This window comes from Triturus cristatus, chromosome 3_2 (assembly GCF_964204655.1).
Source record: "Triturus cristatus chromosome 3_2, aTriCri1.1, whole genome shotgun sequence".
Classification (NCBI taxonomy): Eukaryota; Metazoa; Chordata; class Amphibia; order Caudata; family Salamandridae; genus Triturus; species Triturus cristatus.
This window is the reverse complement of record NC_140584.1, coordinates 611,784,500-611,805,356: the sequence shown is the minus strand read 5'-3', so window position 1 is coordinate 611,805,356 and position 20,857 is coordinate 611,784,500. Positions and strand designations below refer to the sequence as shown.

The 20,857-nt window shown below is 47.0% G+C and overlaps 1 protein-coding gene across 6 annotated transcripts in view; it reads right to left on the bottom strand.

The window, feature by feature from the left end:
• The window catches only part of LOC146857822 (4-galactosyl-N-acetylglucosaminide 3-alpha-L-fucosyltransferase FUT6-like), a 683,427-nt gene that overhangs the window by 486,911 nt on the left and 175,659 nt on the right, over nt 1–20,857 (bottom strand). For 2 of the 6 annotated variants that reach the window (XM_085648484.1, XM_085648485.1), the window contains one exon: nt 16,459–19,027. The exons of the other annotated variants lie outside the window; for them this stretch is intronic. In XM_085648484.1, coding sequence (XP_085504610.1) covers nt 16,971–18,461 — 1,491 coding nt within the window. In that variant the 5' untranslated portion in view covers nt 18,462–19,027 and the 3' untranslated portion in view covers nt 16,459–16,970. Of the gene's footprint in view, nt 1–16,458; nt 19,028–20,857 lie in introns of those variants that run through there. 6 annotated transcript variants of the gene reach the window in all.

Sequence of the window (20,857 nt, the reverse complement as noted above, 5' to 3'; positions counted from 1 at the left end):
TCTAATAAAAAAATGGTAACTTCTACATTTTACAAATAAATAATAAAAACAAAACACTGTCTACTCACTTTGATAAAAAGGGATTTGCGTCAAATAGGTTTTTTCTCCAAACCTTTGCAACTTTACATGTTATGTTATGTTATGTTATGTTATGTTAGCCGGATTTATAGAGTGCACAGATGCCCCAGCAAAGGGGCGTCCCGGCGCTACAAAGGACAAAATACCGTACATAAGCAATACCAGAGACAGGAGCATAGCACTAAGAATCCTGAGGGAAGAGAAAGGTTTTAACGGCCTTTCTAAAGACCAAAAGTTCATCAGTTGCGCAGATATGAACCGGAAGAGAGTTCCAGAGCCTAGCAGCAAGCACTCTAAAAGAGCGGCCACCGGCCCTAGCCCTCTTAAAGCGTGGAACTGTGACCAAATGAAGTCCAGAGGACCTTAGAGAACGCGAGGGTACATAGGGCAGAATAAGATGCTCCAAGATCTGAGGAGAGGAGTGCTTCAGGAATTTAAACAATAGGCACAAAGACTTGAACTTAATCCTTTGAGCAACAGGAAGCCAGTGGAGTCTGCTGATGTTTTTTTTGGCCGAACAATATCTCGGTAAGCCAACCAGAGCCCTGGCGGCAGCGTTTTGGACGCGTTGAAGTCTAGAGAGTTCGGCCAGGTTAGCTCCTAACAGAAGAGAGCTCGCATAGTCCAACCGAGACAGAATCGTAGCTTGTACAATAAGCTGTCTGGTTGGGGCATCAAAAAATTTGAAGGTAGGTCTAAGCCTTCGAAGGATCCCGAAACACGTGGCAGCGGTTTTCTTTGTGTGGGGAACAAAGCTGAGTCTGGAATCCAACCAAATCCCAAGATTTTTGACCTCAGTGGCAGGGAGAGGAGTTGGACCAAGCTCCTGTGGCCACCAATGATCACCCCATAGATGGCTCTGCTTGCCAACAATGAGCACTTTGTTTTTTTTAGCGTTCAATTGCAGGAAATTATCTGTCATCCAGTGGGCTACTGAACTAATTCCCTCACGGAACTTAGCAGCCTTGAGGTCGGAAGCCCCACTTAGTGCAACCGCCAGCTGCGTGTCGTCAGCATAGGACACCATAGTCAGGTTCCAACGTTTGGCGACAGCAGCCAGCGGCTGCACATATAGATTGAAAAGTGTGGGGCTGAGAGCCGACCCTTGCGGCACACCCTGGGCACGCCCTGTGCAGCACATACACAAAGTGGTAAAGTTTTAAACTTTGTCAAAGCATAGAATTTTGCCTGGAAGGGTACCCTTCCAGTATAAAACCTATGCTTGACATCATGCACACATCCTTGCACTATTGTGCAAAGGTATGTGCATTAGCGCAAGGCAGTTTTATATATTCCAACACTAGAGGCAAGAGAACCATATCTTAGCAGATATGATGCTGTTGTGGTCTCTCCTTTTCATGCAATGGAGCATAGGAACTTTTGTTAATGCACATCGTAAACAAATACTTAATCTGCCCCATTGTTTCTAAAGACCAAGCACCTATCATGTACACCAGTATGGATGACATGTGACTCTTACACCTTGTAATCCTCACAGTTCTAAGTAACATTTCCTGTACATTCATTTAATGACTTGTATGACTCTTTGCCTCTATATAATATGTTTGTAATGCAAAGCAGTCTGAGAGTCTACATTGGGACAAGTAGGTAGCACTATAAACTAAATAAATGTAAGGGAGGGGCTAAGGAGAAATGAGGGGCACCATTGTAGGGTGATAGTGAGGAATCCGTGAGGAAGGAGGTCATGGGGAGAGAGTTCATATAATAACTATCGCACCGTGCGCCCCCTACGGTAAAGTCAATCCTGCTGTCTCTCGTCCTCCTTCCTTTTGGTTCTCTTTCTATACTGTTAATCTTTGTGGCTGCCTCTATAGTTATTCCCCAATTTTTTGGGGGGTGATGTCGTGGAGTGAGCTGTCTGTAGCTTGTCATTGTCTCTCATTATGTCTCTTGGTTCCTATCTGTGTCCACATCTCTCTCTCTGTCTACTTCTTTCTGCTATTTCTGAATGTCTATTGCTTTCACCGGGCGTCTCGTTCTGTTGTTTTGGGTGACAATCTCTTTGACTATCCCAAAGTGTCCCTGGCTGCCTCTCACTTAGGTTGTCTCTCTGTGCTTTTTCCATATGTTTCCATCTATGGATATGAATCACTGTCTCGGCTGCCTCGGCCTGCAAAACTGTCTCTCTCGCGCTCTCTCTCTTTTTGACTGTATCTTTTTCTTTGTCTCTGGCTGTCACCTCCCTCCATTCTCTAAATTACTTCCTCTGTCTGTGGCTGTATCTATATGTATCTTTCTGTGGCTAGCCCCAAAGTTAGATGTATGTCTGTTTTTGAGTATCTCTCCCCATGGCTCTCTAAGATGATCTCTCTTGCTCTCTCTCTCTCTCTCTCTCTCTCTCTTTCTCTCTCTCTCTCTCTCCCCTGTTGATTGACTCTCGTTGTCTGTCTGTGGTTGTCTCTACATGTCTCTTTCTGTAGCGATTACCGAGGGGTCGTGCCTATAGATGAATACGTGCACCTGTTTCTGTGAGTGTTTCTCCCCCTGAGAAAGGCTAGAAAAAGCAAACAAACTAGCCAGGTATCCAATTTAATCCTAGCATCGTCCGCTCAAGACAGGAACCAACGCGAAGACTAAGTAATTAGAAACACCTTGGAAGCAGCAAGCATCAAGGTGCAACTGATTGTATCACCTAATTTGTTTGCCATCCCTAGAAGTCCAAACCATAACACAAGGGAGCAATCCCAGCCAGAAAAAATATACAGTTTATTCAAACCTCCTGTAAGGAACTAGAAACACAATTAAAAAATCCAGACCAAACAAATTGCGAAATCTACATTAATAGCAGGGAGCACCACGACTTTAATCAAGACAACTTGCCCGAGTGAGGTCAACTTGGCCGAAGAAAATGTTAGAGAAGAAAGACGCAATCCGGAAATACCTCACAGCCAAAACCAGGGAGGCAACGCAGGTACCTATCTAAGGGATAGCGTAAATTATTCACAGCTAAACACACACACCAAATGGGGCATTGAGTTAAAAAAGATAGTCCCTCCCCATTATCCCAGCCTGCTACAACCACCAATTCACACAGAGGGTCTGCTAAAGGGAGCAAAAGGCCCAGACCAACATAGCCCATTAAAGCGTACAGAGCACACGGCCAGGAAAATTACTATCACCTTTGAACATCCAGAAGCTATTAAGCCTTCGGGTTCCCGGCACTTGAATATGGCAGACACATCCTTCGGAATGGCATGAACAAACTCCACAATAGCTCCAAATTCATATCAGGGTTGCAACATCTGTTATTGGAATGTGTAAGGCCTGAGCACGAAATTAGAAGATCCCGACTTCATTTAATCTGTCACACAGTATAACATCCTTCTTTTCCAAGAAACCTGGCAGAAAATCCCCTCACCAATAGTTGGCTATATGGAATTCCTGAGCCCGGCCATTAGATGCCACAAAACATGGAAGAGCCTTCATTTCAACAGACATTCCATGGCATGCTTCTTTTATAGACTTAGATTGTTCCTAGTTCCTATGCGTCAAACTTGACGCCTCGCCATTCAACAGTCTGCTAATACTTAACATTTACATTCACCCGGCATCTAAACAAAAGAGGCTAAGAATTGAACAACTAATGACATCATTAGTAACATTAAAACTTGCCTATCCCGATTCTAACATCATATTGTCGGGTGACTTCAACATGAACTTACAGTATGACAGAAAAAAGGGCACTATAGCGCCCACATCAGTCTCTAATCGACGCGATACACTCGGTAAGAGATGCGCCGCCCGTCTGGATGATCTCTCAATTTGTGTACTTAACAGTCGAAGCCTGACAGATTGACCTACAGAATACACAAGGGTTACCCAAAAAACACGCTCAACCTTCGACTACACCTTTACGGATCACGATCTTCTCCCATACATTGTGAATTTTCAAATAATAGATAGGGCGGAAGTGATCATCAACCGCAATCTTTCACGCTATTGGGAACCTTCGCAATTCCAGCGAAAGCTAAGGCAATGTCTCTTCAAACACAATGCTACAACCTAAAATGTGTCTGCTGGAAAAAGGATAACATTCAGGATATCACCGTTACATACACCAGTCTTTTGGAGAGATTCAACGTGGAGCCATTGAGCATAAAGGCCTGGGAGTCTTTCATACAGGAAGTAAATACAAAATTCTCAAATCATGCTTATCGCCATAAAGCAGGAAGATCAAAAGGGGCTTGGTTCACCCAAAGTCTAAGGAAACAAAAACAACAGTTAAACAAGTACTTAAGACAACTACGAACCCGGGGCACAGAACCCCCCCAGGAACTCCTGCTCTTAATATTTAAAACAAGAAATTAGTTAAAAAGGGATACTAAGAGGGGGCGTGGTCAAGATGGCGACTGAGTTGGACGTGCCTGCTCGTCGCTCTGACCCCTGGCCTGGGCCCAAGCTACATAGCTGCATCCAGCATATTCCCAGCCGCCGTTTCGGACTCTGTTTGCGTCCAGGGAGGCCACGAGGCAACGGACCTGCAGCCAAGCCTGACTCTCTGGCTGGTGCCCTTTAGCTGGTGGGTGCCCTATCCTTTGTTGCACGGAGCGACGCGCCAGCCGCTGTGCAGGCGAGAGGCCCTGTTAGGAGTTGCAGAGCTGATCGGGACCCCTACGGGAACTCTCCGCTGGGTCTACGTTCGGACCCGAAGACCATTTCCAAAGAACGCACGCCTGTCCTGCAATCCTTGTCAGAAGATTCAAACACCACAGACTGAAACACATTGGCTGAAGTGATGTCATTTGCAACTTTACTGGGATCCATTTTGATTTATTTGATTGGGCCCTGGGTGGGGTGGGGGCGGCGGGGAGCTCCTGCCATCCATCTCGCACCTCTCCACAGGGCAGGTTGCCAGGGACATTTGTGGACTTCGCAAGTAAATGTTTCCTGTTGTTAGTTCTTTGTTGTGGGTTTTTGGATTCTCTCCTCCACCTCCTAATTCCGCTGGATTGATGTTACTTATTACTAACACTTCCTTTCCGTCTTCACTGACCGAGGGGCAACCCTCTGTAGCACACCCAGGGACTCTCCCTTATGTTTTCTGACATTAATATTTTGTCCCTTAACGTCTAGGGGCTGAATAATGCTACCAAACGACGGGCCATCTTGTCCTATCTCGAACAGTCGGATGCTCATATCTGCCTGCTTCAGGAAATGCATCTACTATCCACTGATACCCACAGACTGAGGTCCAGGGTCTTTCCTTACCAGATGTTCTCCTCTGGTACCTCTAAGATGGCGGGGTGGTGATCCTAGTCTCCACTAAATTTCCGGGCTAAATAGGTAGCAAACAGGCTGAGATTAGGGGTAGGCTCCTGGCACACACCTTTACTCTGGGCACCCGCACATTCACGATTGCTACAGTGTACGTTCCCAATGGAGGGCAAGAGAGCTTTATTAGGGAAGTCATACATGAGCTCGCTGGTCTCCCGGACAAAACTATGCTTCTAGGAGGGGATTTTAACCTGGTCTTTGATGGCGCGGCGGACCGGTCGGGGCAGCCCTGGGGGCAGTCTAGGGCCCGTTCGGGGGATGGGAAGTGGCTTCTGGCAGAGGCTGGACTCACAGACATTTGGAGATTGTGACATCCAGGGACCAGGGAATGCACCTTTTACTCACATCTTCACAAGACGTACGTCAGAATTGACTATGTTCTCACCTCTGATTACCTGATGCAACAGACTCGGGACATATAGATCCTTCCCTGCCCCTTATCTGACCACTCGGCGGTAAGAATATCCCCGTCCCTGCACCACTGACAGCCCTCTCGCAGGTTCTGGCGTCTATGTGAGACCATGTTGCAGTGCCCCTCGGTGGTACAGCAAATCCAAAAGTGCATGATCGATTACCTAGATCTTAACGACTCCCATACCATTTCTATGACGACTTTATGGGAAGCACTGAAAGCGGTGGTTAGGGGAGAGTTTTTGGGCATTGCGGCGGCCGATAATAAAGACAGAAGAGAGAAACGGGAGCTCTTAACGGGGGAGGTGACCGAATTGGAGCACATTCACCAGAGGACAGGGGCGCCCAGAGTTTGGAAACTACTTAAGGCAGCCAGGGCTCAGCTGGCAGGACTGGACGTTGATCGGGCTGAGTACGCAGCCCTCCGCCTGAAACATGCATTCTATGTGGGGGGTGATAGGTGCGGTCGCCTCCTCGCTAATCGGCTCCGTGCGCAGCGACAAGCGTCCCGAGTCACCGAGATCCGGGACCAGCAGGGAAAGGACTGTGATACCGAATTACCGATCCTGAGATCATAGATACGTTTCGGCAATTCTATGAGACCCTATATGCGGCTCAAACTCTGCCCGAGGGTGGGCCAGCCCACTATCTTCAGGGAGTCGCCACAGCTAAACTCTTACCACACCAGGCAGAAGAGCTTGAAGCTCCCATCCAACTGGAGGAGGTCATCTCTACAATCTCCCGTTTGAAACTCAATAAGTTGCCAGTCCTCCTCCATTTTTTATAAAAAGTTCTGCACAGTGCTGGCTCCACTGCTGGTACAGGTTTTTAATTCGATTGGGTCTATCCCTGCTTTCTCCCTCCCGCCCTACATGCTAGAAGCGTTGATAACGGTAATACCCAAACCGGGTAAAGATAAGCGCCTCTGCGGTTCCTTTCACCCTATATCCCTTCTTAACGTAGATTTAAAGATCTTTACCGGTATCCTGACGAGCAGACTCTCTCGTCATCTCCCCGGGCTGATTGATCTGGATCAGTCCGGGTTTGTCCCCGGACGCCAGTGCTCCGACAATACCAAACGGCTTCTCCATCTAGTAGACAGGTCAGAATGCTTTCTAGCGGAACGAATACACAAGGGTTACCCAAAAAACACGCTCAACCTTCGACTACACCTTTACGGATCACGATCTTCTCCCATACATTGTGAATTTTCAAATAATAGATAGGGCGGAAGGGATCATCAACCACAATCTTTCACGCTATTAGGAACCTTCGCAATTCCAGTGAAAGCTAAGGCAATGTCTCTCCAAACACAATGCTACAACCTAAAATGTGTCTGCTGGAAAAAGGATAACATTCAGGATATCACCGTTACATACACCAGTCTTTTGGAGAGATTCAACGTGGAGCCATTGACCATAAAGGCCTGGGAGTCTTTCATACAGGAAGTTAATACAAAATTCTCAAATCATGCTTATCGCCATAAAGCAGGAAGATCAAAAGGGGCTTGGTTCACCCAAAGTCTAAGGAAACAAAAACAACAGTTAAACAAGTACTTAAGACAACTACGAACCCGGGGCCCAGACCCCCCCCAGGAACTCCTGCTCTTAATATTTAAAACAAGAAATTAGTTAAAAAGGGATACTAAGAGGGGGCGTGGCCAAGATGGCGACTGAGTTGGACGTGCCTGCTCGTCGCTCTGACCCCTGGCCTGGGCCCAAGCTACATAGCTGCATCCAGCATATTCCCAGCCGCCGTTTCGGACTCTGTTTGCATCCAGGGAGGCCACGAGGCAACGGACCTGCCGCCAAGCCTGACTGCCTGGCTGGTGCCCTTTAGCTGGTGGGTGCCCTATCCTTTGTTGCACGGAGCGACGCGCCAGCCGCTGTGCAGGCGAGAGGCCCTGTTAGGAGTTGCAGAGCTGATCGGGACCCCTACGGGAACTGTCCGCTGGGTCTACGTTCGGACCTGGAGACCATTTCCAAAGAACGCACGCCTGTCCTGCAATCCTTGTCAGAAGATTCAAACACCACAGACTGAAACACATTGGCTGAAGTGATGTAATTTGCAACTTTACTGGGATCCATTTTGATTTATTTGATTGGGCCCTGGGTGGGGTGGGGGCGGTGGGGAGCTCCTGCCATCCATCTCGCACCTCTCCACAGGGCAGGTAGCCAGGGACATTTGTGGACTTCGCAAGTAAATGTTTCCTGTTGTTAGTTCTTTGTTGTGGGTTTTTGGATTCTCTCCTCCACCTCCTAATTCCGCTGGATTGATGTTACTTATTACTAACACTTCCTTTCCGTCTTCACTGACCAAGGGGCAACACTCTGTAGCACACCCAGGGACTCTCCCTTATGTTTTCTGACATTAATATTTTGTCCCTTAACGTCTAGGGGCTGAATAATGCTACCAAACGACGGGCCATCTTGTCCTATCTCGAACAGTCGGATGCTCATATCTGCCTGCTTCAGGAAACGCATCTACTATCCACTGATACCCACAGACTGAGGTCCAGAGTCTTTCCTTACCAGATGTTCTCCTCTGGTACCTCTAAGATGGCGGGGGTGGCGATCCTAGTCTCCACTAAATTTCCGGGCCAAATAGGTAGCAAACAGGCTGAGATTAGGGGTAGGCTCCTGGCACACACCTTTACTCTGGGCACCCGCACATTCACGATTGCTACAGTGTACGTTCCCAATAGAGGGCAAGAGAGCTTTATTAGGGAAGTCATACATGAGCTCGCTGGTCTCCCGGACAAAACTATGCTTCTAGGAGGGGATTTTAACCTGGTCTTTGATGGCGCGGCGGACCGGTCGGGGCAGCCCTGGGGGCAGTCTAGGGCCCGTTCGGGGGATGGGAAGTGGCTACTGGCAGAGGCTGGACTCACAGACATTTGGAGATTGTGACATCCAGGAACCAGGGAATGCACCTTTTACTCACATCTTCACAAGACGTACGCCAGAATTGACTATGTTCTCACCTCTGATTACCTGACGCAACAGACTCGGGACATATAGATCCTTCCCTGCCCCTTATCTGACCACTCGGCGGTTAGAATATCCCTGTCCCTGCACCACTGACAGCCCTCTCGCAGGTTCTGGCGTCTACGTGAGACCATGTTGTAGTGCTCCTCGGTGGTACAGCAAATCCAGAAGTGCATGATCGATTACCTAGATCTTAACGACTCCCATACCATTTCTATGACGACTTTATGGGAAGCACTGAAAGCGGTGGTTAGGGGAGAGTTTCTGGGCATTGCGGCGGCCGATAATAAAGACAGAAAAGAGAAACGGGAGCTCTTAACGGAGGAGGTGACCGAATTGGAGCGCATTCACCAGAGGACAGGGGCGCCCAGAGTTTGGAAACTACTTAAGGCAGCCAGGGCTCAGCTGGCAGGACTGGACGTTGATCGGGCTGAGTACGCAGCCCTCCGCCTGAAACATGCATTCTATGTGGGGGTGATAGGTGCGGTCGCCTCCTCGCTAATCGGCTCCGTGCTCAGCGACAAGCGTCCCGAGTCACCGAGATCCGGGACCAGCAGGGAAAGGACTGTGATACCGAATTAACGATCCTGAGATCATAGATACGTTCCGGCAATTCTACGAGACCGTATATGCGGCTCAAACTCTGCCCGAGGGTGGGCCAGCCCACTATCTTCAGGGAGTCGCCACAGCTAAACTCTTACCACACCAGGCAGAAGAGCTTGAAGCTCCCCTCCAACTGGAGGAGGTCATCTCTACAATCTCCCTTTTGAAACTCAATAAGTTGCCAGTCCTCCTCCATTTTTTATAAAAAGTTCTGCGCAGTGCTGGCTCCACTGCTGGTACAGGTTTTTAATTCGATTGGGTCTACCCCTGCTTTCTCCCTCCCGCCCTACATGCTAGAAGCGTTGATAACGGTAATACCCAAACCGGGTAAAGATAAGCGCCTCTGCGGTTCCTTTCACCCTATATCCCTTCTTAACGTAGATTTAAAGATCTTTACCGGTATCCTGACGAGCAGACTCTCTCGTCATCTCCCCGGGCTGATTGATCTGGATCAGTCCGGGTTTGTCCCCGGACGCCAGTGCTCCGACAATACCAAACGGCTTCTCCATCTAGTAGACAGGTCAGAATGCTTTCTAGCGGAACGAATGATTCTCTCTGTCGATGCTGAAAAGGCGTTTGATAGGGTCCACTGGCCGTACCTCTGGGTGACCCTGGCCCACTTCGGCCTTCCAAGCCGTTTCATCGACTGGGTATTTGGTAGCTTCGCAAATCCTACGGCCACAGTGCGGGTGAATGGGATGGCTTCGTCGACCTTTCCCATTTGCAGAGGGACAAGGCAGGGGTGCCCGCTGTCTCCGTTCCTGTTCGCCCTTTATATGCAACCCATGGCTCAAAGGGTTCGAGACGATCCCGGTATTAGGGGGGCGCGTTTTGGGGGGTCAGAGCATAAACTCTGCTTATATGCGGATGACGTAGTGGCTGCGTTGGAGCACCCTAGAGAATCCTTACCAGCTCTCCTGGACGAACTGGACAGGTTTGCACTTGCCTCTGGCTTTAAGATTAATGTGCACAAGTCACAAGCCCTAGATCTTTCCTTAGGGTCTGAGACACTGGGGATGCTACAGCGTTCTTACCCGATCCAGTGGGCCCGCGATTCCATTTCCTACTTAGGATTGCAAGGCTCCGCTATTATCAAAGCCACCAGAATGACAAACTACACGGCAATCCTGCAACAAGTCTGTGATTTCCTTAGGAAATGGAGACCACATTCTCTTTCATGGTTGGGCCGTATAGCGGCTGTGAAAATAGTGAGATTGCCCCAAATTCTCTACCTGTTTCACACGCTTCCACTGGTGCTACCGACAGGGGTCATACGTTCGTTGCAACGAGACATAGAGCACTTTGTCTGGCGGGATCAGAGGGCTCGGTTGCATTGGGAGCTTACCTATAGAGACCCGGTGGAGGGGGGTTTGGGAGTCCCTGTCCTTCTAGCTTATTGGCGAGCGGCCCAAATGAGAGCACTGGTGGAGTGGTCCCGTCTGAAATCTGAGAAACACTGGTTATTTATGGGTAGGTCCCTTGCTGGCCAGCCTCTATGGGGAGTCCCCTCCTCGTTTGCGCGGGGTGACCTCGCAATTTGTACCTCTCTGAGGTGACTCGCCCTATTCTGTTGGCCTGGGACAAGGCTGCAGTTTCTGGGGGGCTTACGATGTTCCCGTCCCCGATCATGCCTATAGCACAAAACCCTGATTTCACACCAGGTCTTGACCCCGGGAGGTTTCACCACTAGACCAAAGAAGCTTGCCGCTCCATAGGTCATCTTTTTGACCTTTCGGGACCCCGCTCTTTTTCTGACCTTCGTAAAGATCAAGGCATTCCGGAAATGGAGCGTTATCGCTACCTGCAGATCCGACACAGCGATGTGCGGGAGGGTGCGGAGAGACCCCTTACTCCGTTTGAGATGTGGATGCTCACACGACATAGTGACATACGTTAGACGTCGGACTTATATAAATTTACCAGATGCACTTCTGACACTGGGAAGACTCCCGGCCAACTAAGATGGGAAGGGGAGTTGGGTAGGGCTCTGACGCAGAAAGAATGGACTGATATCTATTATAGGGCCCGACGCACAGCACGTAACGTAGCCTCCATTGAGACTGCCACTAAAGTGGCCACTTATTGGTACCTAACTGAGGTAAGACTCCATGGAGGTACCCTTCCCGAAGCCCACAGTGCTGCCGCTCCTGTGGTTCACTGGACACCATTACCCATCTGCTGTGGGAGTGTTCCTTCCTGGGGGCATACTTGCAGCAGATCCTTGATGACGTGGACACCCACTTTGACACCCAGATCCCCAGATTCCCGGTCTATGTTCTTCTGGGCCTTCCTAAAGCCATCACCTTTCCCCTTAAATCCCGGAGGAGTAAACAAATGGCACTCGCCCTAGGGGCGGCGGTACAAAACGTTCTGACTCACTGGGGCACCAAGACAGTTCCTACATGCCTAGGATGGCTTCATAGGTTGTGGGCCATTTTGGGAATGGAAAAGATCTCTCTCTCTTTGACTCTTTGGCTTCCTTTCACGGTCTGTGCGCAACCTTTCTCATGTTATTGACATCAGAGTTCACGGAGCTCACCTGCCCCAAATACTTGCGACTACAGAGACTTGCGGACCCCCCTAGACTGCCTACCCCAACACTTCCACTATCTAGCATACTCCATATGGATCTTTCCTAGATTGTTCTTAATATTCTCATCTCATAGAGGTGTGTTCTTTCTCGGGGAGGAGGAGGGTGGGGAGGGAGGGGGTGTTTCGTTTCTTCGACTTTGCCTTTGATTGACCGAATATAGTAATACGATTGCCAGGTTGCACCCCGATGACCATAGAGCACACTGGCTCGATCGTTATTTTCTCTGTGTTGGAAATCAATAAAAGAAATTTAAACACCAAAAAAAGGGATACTAAGGCGGCCAAGAAAGAGTTCCACGAACACATCTGGGTGAAGCTTCTCCATGCCTGTAAACTAAGGGATTCCAAGCTCTTCTGGGAACACATCAACCAGCTACAAAACAGCAGGCACCAACATCAGAACTCGGACATAATGGAGGCCACTTGGAGAGCCCATATTGAACTCTTATGTAATGAAATCCCACTCTCAAACACCCTGAATAACGAAACACCAAAAGGGAAGGGAGTTGTTGGTGCGGGACTAGTCAATAACATCTTGACTCACAAATTACCTGAAGTCTCTGAGCCGATTCCACAAGAACAAGTTCTAAAAATTATTACAAATTTAAAATCAGAAGGTGCTCTAGGGCCCAACAGTTTACCAAATGCTCTGTTTCAGCATGAGCCTTCATTTTGGTCTGTCTCCTTACACCCCTTTTTACCCATGCTATTGCCTCCAGTCTGATCCCTGAGTCGGGGGGCCCGATTCACAGAACTAACTTAAGACAAAATCCTAAACTTACTACCATTTTGGTATTCACAGAAGGCACTTACTCATTTTGGTATTCACAGAAGGCACTTACTCATTTCGGTATTCACAGTAGTTAGGAGTCCTAACTTTAGGACTCCTAAATGCCTTCTGTGAATACAGAAAGTCTTAAAGTTAGGCTTTTCTCAGTTTAGGAGTAGTAACATTAGGACTCCTAACTTTAGGACTCCTAATTGCCTTCTGTGAACACCGAAAGTCTTAAAGTTAGGATTTTTCTCAGTTTAGGAGTAGTAAAGTTAGGACTCCTAACTTTAAGACTTTCGGTATTCACAGAAGGCATTTAAGAGTCCTAAAGTTAGGAGTCTTAACTTTACTACTCTTAAACTGAGAAAAATCCTAACTTTAAGACTTTCGGTATTCACAGAAGGCATTTAGGAGTCCTAAAGTTAGGAGTCCTAACTTTACTACTCCTAAACTGAGAAAAATCCTAACTTTAAGACTTTCGGTATTCACAGAAGGCATTTAGGAGCCCTAAAGTTAGGACTCCTAACTTCTGTGAATACCGAAATGAGTAAGTGCCTTCTGTGAATACCAAAATGAGTAATTGCCTTCTGTGAATACCAAAATGGTAGTAAGTTTAGGATTTTGTCTTAAGTTAGTTCTGTGAATCGGGCCCTAGGAGAGGAAGCATTCTAAATCCAATTCACAAGTCGGGCTCCCGCTCTGATCCATCCAACTATAGGCGATTGCATTAATTGATGTGGAGGCAAAAATATTCGCATCGCATCTCTTGGTGGACCTAGAGGACTGGGTTAGTCGAACCAACCTGACCCTTACACACAAACCGGATTTCAAGCAGGGATGGGCACCCTTATTAACATCTCTGCGGTTACTCTCCTAGCCAACCAAGCCTTTGCAAAATCTAGGCCCTTGTACGCATGCTTTATTGATCTTAAAGCGGTCTTCGATAAAGTTTAGAGAGCTAAGTTATGGGCAAAAATGCAAGGCTGGGGGGTACCAACCAAACTCTTGAAGGCTATAATCGATCTCTACTCTCACACGTGGGTTCAAATTAAGAAAGGAGATGGGCGCAGGTTAACCAACAAGATTCCAAAACTCAATGGGCTAAAACAGGGTTGTGTGTTAGTGCCCTGCCTATTTAACATTTACATCTCAGACCTTGATAAGCACCTTTGCTTAATTCAAGCCGACCCCCCAAAATTTGCCAAAATACCGACACTGTGTCTCCAACATTGTTTTGCTAGCACAAACTCCTGTAGGCCTGCAGAGACTGATTACGGAATTAGGAGCTTACACCACCCTGGCTCAATTAATAATCAACCATCAAAAAACAAAGGTGATGTGTTTCTCTAAACACAATAAAACAACGAAAAAGCGTACATTTTCCTGGAAATTGGAAGAGCAACCACTGACCAGGGTAGTTTCGTACAAATACCTAGGTTTCCAACTAGATTGCAATCTCAACTTTAAGCTACATCTGGACCAAGGACGCACGAAAGCAAAACAATTGCTGTTTGCATTTAAAAAAAAAAATTTAAAAGCTTACAAGCTGTTCTACTGGTCACCTGCTAAAAGTGATTGCAGAAAAATTCCTTCCCTCCTTTTCTTATGACTTATGACAGACACAAATGCGCCTTGAATATGGATTAAAAAATCAAATCCCAGCCAGACAAGGTGCACTAGTAAAGTATTACTGGAGGATGTGGGAAGCAGAAGACAACACCTTAGCTCACCACTGTTGGGTGGAGATTGAAAATCAAGCAAGACTAGTCAACTCAACCACAACAGTTTTGAAGGAATCCCTCTCGGCATTACAGCTAGAGGAGGCCTGGTTTACCCCTACAACGCACCCCGGATTTAAATCTGTTGTAAATATTGCCATCAAGCGGATATCCTTATTAATGGATAATACTGCCTTTTTGAAAAAATACCATGCTTGGCCAGTGATGCATGCCTATCAGACGCTGAAACCACAACCGTACCTGTCCGAATACTTTTCTCATCAGAAAAAGCACTATCTGATGCTGCTGCGAATGGGCTCATTTCCCTCGAAGGGTCTGACCTCGAAATGGAAATACACATGGCCATCCAAGGAATGGCGCCTTTGCTGATAAGGGGACGAGTCATTATTACATCTATTATGCATTTGCCCTTTACTATTAGAAACTCGAAAAACTGTCCTTCGGGAGGCCTTTAGGAAGGAACAAATAAGAACATGCAGAGTAGCAGTAATCAAGGGCCTCATGTAGGTAGCCCAATACCGGTCGGTAATGGCCGATTTTCGGTAATTATACCGTTACCGACCGGTATTTAGGCTTTTGATATGTAGGGGGATCATTTCTGTATTCGGTAATTTACCGAATCGGTAAAATTACCGAATCAGTAATTTTACCGATTCGGTAAATACCGAATACAGAAATGAGATGTAGGGGGAGTGTGTGGTGGGTGTGGGGATTCGTTATTTACCACCAACTGAAAGTTGGTGGTAAATGACGAATGACTCAGTTAATGCATTTCTTAGCCCTTAGATGTGTGCAATGTGGCAGACACACATGCCCTCAGGGCATGTATGTGTGCCACATGTGCACACATGCAGGAATCAGGGGTGCAACAGGGTGTCAATGTGACACCCTGCCACCCTTGATTGAGCTCCCCCCATTACCGATTCGGTATTTACCGATTCGGTAATGGTAACTGGCTTCCCATTGATTCCTATGGGCCTCCTGGCCCATAGGAATCAATGAGATACAGGTTACCATTACCGAATCGGTAAATACCGATACTAAAATACCGACACTTACCGATTCGGTATTTTTTTACCTACATTACATTTACCGATTCATAAATACCGAATCGGTAAAATTCGGTATTTAAGAATCGGTAAATGTAATTTACCTACATATGGCCCCAAGTGTCTAGGAGGGTCGTCGATTCCTCTGTCTTGCAGAGCCATAAAATTCTGGAAAATTGTGGCAAAAGAACTGGACAAAAAAGTAATTTAATTTAAGTAGCCTAAAAAATTTGTAAATACATATTTTCCAATTGCACTAATACACCGGGCAATACTTTTATTTAATCAGTTACCTTCTGTCTGTGGTCATGACCTTGTGGTCTTTTTAATAATATGTTTTTAAAATGCATACTTAAAGTATCATGTTCCACGGTGGTTCTTCCATCCTTTTACGATTTTTAACGAAATCAAATAAAAGTATATTTGACTGACTGACTGACTGTGAGTGTTTCTCCCCAAGGGTGTCTATATCTAATGTGATCTCTCTTTCGTTGATTGTCTGTCTGTTGCTGTTTCTACATGTCTCTTTCTTTAGTGGTTACCAAGTGTTTGTGCAGAAATGGAGTACGCAATTGTTTCGGTGAGTCTTTCCCCATGGCTCTCAATATCTAAGATGATTTCTCTTTTAATTTTTATGTTTTTTGCAGTTTTATAGAGCGCAAACTTGACCTGAAGGCATTGGAGCGCTTTATATGAGCACCAGTTACATTACACAAGGACATATTTGCTGTTGGTAGGCAAAAAGAGATTAAGTGATTTGCCCAGAATCACAGGATGTCGAGCCGACGCAGACACTCAAACCTGTTTCCCTAGCTTCAGTCGGCAGCTCTGTCCCTTTGATGAATACAAGCCCCAGCTAGGCCCGCGAGAGACAAGGGTTCGCTCTTCTGTAACGAAATCTATAAGGAAGTTGGCACGGAAACTGCAAAGTACAAAGACAACGTTTATTAACCCTTAAGGGTGGTCCTACAATCCACACAACACTCTTCAGTATTGCAAGGAGTAGCACACCGAACTTGCGTACACAGTCCCCTTTTATACACAACAGAGGGGCTCATGAGTGGGTGGATACCACATGGAGTCAAAGAACATTACCATTTAGGGTCATTCTCGATACCAAATCAATACATGGGCGGAGTTAACACACTCCTTAGGCCCGTGAGAACACATGGTCAAGCAAAGCTAATTATAACAGATGTGGTCAAGTCTGGGCATGCGCCAGATGGACAAGAGAGAGCTATTTATAACTGTTGCTAGGCAGATTACAAGAGCAACTAACACAGAGGTCGGACTCTCCTCGTGGTGAACACATGGCAGCATGTCAATACAAAATGGAGTCCGGACTTCGGCCAACATAAGGAGGAAAACACGATAAAGGGGAAACATTAATGTTTTCAGTAAATGCTTAATCACATTCTGCCTTAATTTACAACAGACGACCCTTTCAGCATTTACTGAAGACATCTGGCTTCCAAGAATAATCATCGTATATGTCAATTATCATCATTCCTTTAACCTCTTTAACTAGACCCTTCTGGCGGGCAACTTCGGCAATAGCTTTCTTGTCTGGAATGCAGAATGAAATGCATACAGAACAGCACAATGGTCCACATTGAATACACATACAAAGAAAGAACAGAATTGCTATAATAATGCAGAGACCAGTTAGAACCTTCCAACCCCAGGCAGTAACCAACGCCCAAAACCATCCAGAAAAGGACCAAGTGCCGTTTTCCGTGTGGATTTCAGCTGCTATTTTATGCAGCTTATTAATGGCGTTATAAACGGATGGCGTATGATCAGGGATGAACACACAGCAGCTACTTCCAATAATTTTACAGGCTCCTCCTCGATCAGCTAGCATCACATCCAATACCATACGATTCTGCAATGCAACAATCCTGGTTATCTGTAATTCTTCCGTAAGATTCCCAAGAGCAGCAGCAGTCTGATTAGTCACAGCTTCTACCACTCTCGTTAATCTCCGGATCTTCCTACTATTCAGAGCGGCTCCAACAAAGAAAAACAGTCCTAAGTTGAAATCAATATACTGTTGCAAACTAGTATCGGTTTGATCCACCTCATTAATAGATAGAGTACGTTTATATCTATTTACAGTCACATTATTCAGCAATTTCAAATCCTTATGGTATGACGCGGGTGCTAGAAATACAGGAGGTAATAGGAATGATACATAGCATACCCCAGACCACCCAGCCGGCAAACGGTAATAACCTTTATTTCCACATACAAAATAGGTATTATGGGATGCTAGGAAGGTGCTATTATTTAACCCATCAATGTTTAACACAGTTATACAATCACTGACACCAACAGGGATAAAACCCACACTCTGGACACACAGGTCCGCTTGGGCTTGGGCCACTTGGATCACAAATTTTTCCTTTCCCACAGTGTCTCTGGTATTCGTGAAGATGTAGGGAATGGATTCATTGTCCGGTCGGTACTCTTCCCATTCCCAAATTGTTCCATTTGCTTGTGGATATCCATTTCTGTCCTGATGACATTCTTTATTAAGTCTAAAAAGCAATCGTCCCACTGTCGGTTTTCGAGTGGCAAACAACAGAGTGTACCATGCTCTACAAGAGCCATTGTGAGAGAAAGGAAGGGGTATGAATGGCGTACCTCCTTTCTTCTGATGGGCTGGCATCATCCCACATATCCAACAGTTCGTAGCGTTCGTAGCAACGTGGGTGTGATGCAGCATCTGAATAAAAGTGTTATTCAAATAGGATTGTCGATGCTTCAACTCTTGGTATGGCAATGTATAAAAGTAGTGCTCCGCAGGCACTGGAGTCGTCAACACAAGTGTCTCTCGGGCAGGAGTTGCCTCCTCCACAAACCATGTGGTTATACCAACGATAGCTACTGTTAGTATGAACCCCAACGCACAAATGATTTTCTTCTTTTCCATGTCAAAGGAAACAATACCCTGGTATCTTCCTGAAACTAAAAGTCTGTCAGAACTCTTCCCCTTGGGCAGCGGTTGATTTCTTCACCAGCGGGCCAAGACGGGTGTCGCTACACTAATGCAGGGCTGATCCCCCCCCCTTGCCTCATCGGCTCTCCGTTTCACTAACCCAAGGGCCGTTCTGACAGTATGTCCCGGTACTGGAAACCTCACTTCCTTGGTCGCAGATGATATCGCCTTCCTCCAGAAGTCGTGTGGTCCGAAAAGAGCTCCTCCGTGTCGTTTGGCTCTGCAGCACGGCCTGTCTCTGCTGCTAAGATGTCTCGTTGATCGGTCAGCACGGCAGATTCCACCAATCCGGGCGGTACCTTTCGACAGTGCAAGGAATGGATCCAATTCTTCCTGTTCGAGACTCGCACTGCCGTCCTCGTTGCAAGAAGAACTTGCTCAGGTCCGACCCATCTCGGCTCCAAACTGTTCGTTCTGTCGAAAACCTTCAGCATGACATGATCCCCAGGCCGGAGACCATGTCCTTCACCGGTAGACCGATCAGGGAGCGCCTCTCGGACCTGTTGATGAATAGAAACCAAGTTATCCGTTAACTGTGCCAGATAATCACTCATCATCACACAAGGTACATCATACACAGCCTTAGGTCTTGGTGGACCCCAAATATTCATTGGGCGTCCAAACACAATCTCATAGGGTGTAAGGCCGGTTCGAGAGTGTGGCACCGACCAAATTGACAATAACGCCAGTGGCAAGGCGTCTGGCCAAGTCAAAGATGTTGAAGCTTGAATTTTGGCGATCTTAAGCTTCAGTGTACCATTATATTTCTCGACTAGTCCTGCAGACTGAGGGTGGAACACGGCGTGGAACTTCTGGGTGATGCCTAGGCCCTTCAAGACATACCTTATAACATCCGCTACAAAGTGAGGGCCATTATCACTCCACAGAAGTCTACAGACGCCGTATCGGGGGAAAAACTCTTTCAGCAATAGCTTCGCTGTAGTCATTGCAGTATTGTCTTTCGCAGGGTACGCCTCGACCCATTTACTAAAGGCGCAAACCACTACTAGAACATACTTCAAATTGTTACAGCGCTCAAGCTGGATGTAATCCATCTGCAGAACCTCAAAGGGTGCAGTGGGTGTCGCAAATCCTCCTGCTGGAGTTCGCGTGCCTTTCCCTGGGTTATACTTCAGACAGATCATACAGGTCTGCACCACCCTCTTTGCCGTGCTAGCAATTTCTGGATGCTCCCAGACTTGGGTAAGCAATTTCACAATCGCGGAAGCTCCAACATGTGCTAGCCCATGTGCCATCTGGACCATAGGTTGTACAAAAGCCGTGGGTAATTTCCATCTATCCATCTGCTTATTTCTCCAGCAACCCTCGTCATCCAGTTCTCCTTCGCTAGCCCATTGTTCCCGCTCTTTGTCAGAAGCGGTCTTTTGTATTTCTCGCACTTCCTCCTTCGCATCATGCCATCTCTCCACCTGTGACTTCACTACATACATGGCAGTAGTACCGGGCTGCATCGCAGTCTCCCGTGCTACTCGATCCGCTAACGCATTCCCTTCTCCAACCTTATCAACCACTTTCCTATGGGCGCTACACTTAACAATGGCAATTTTCTTTGGGTATGTCAATGCAGTTAAAAGATTGTGGACTAACTCCCCATGCATTATCTGCACCCCATGTGACGTTAGAAACCCTCTCTCCTTCCAGAGTAGGCCGAAATCGTGCGCTACTCCGAAGGCATAGCGGCTATCTGTGTAAACATTCACACACAATCCTGTGCTGAGCTCACACGCTCGTGTTAACGCTATCAGTTCCGCTGCTTGAGCTGATTTCTGTGGTATGCGTGCTGTCTCCACTATCGTCCGCAACGTGGTAATTGCATACGCTGCTGAAGCCGTACCATCTGGTAGCTTCAGACATGATCCATCCACCCACAATTCTCCATCTACCTCTAAAAAGGGCGTATCCTGGAGATCAATACGACCCTTTGTTTGTTCCTCAGTCACAAGAATACAATCATGCGCTTTCTGTGCCTCAGGCTGGGTCTCGGGATATGGCAACAATGTGGCCGGGTTTAATGTCACGCACCTTTTTAACGTAATGTGAGGAGCCAAAAGCGTCAGCTCATATCCCGTTAAACGGGCACTGGTCAAATGCTGCGTCTTTGTTTGATTAAGCAGGGCATCCACAGCGTGGGGAACTAACACCAACAATTTATGGGACAACACAATTCCTTCACTTTGGCGTATTGACACAGCTGTCGCCGCTACCGAGCGAAAACACCCCGGCAATGCTCGGGCGACAGGATCAAGTACAGCCGAAAAGTATGCACAAGGGCGCTGCTTATCACCGTGCATCTGTACTAAGACTGACAA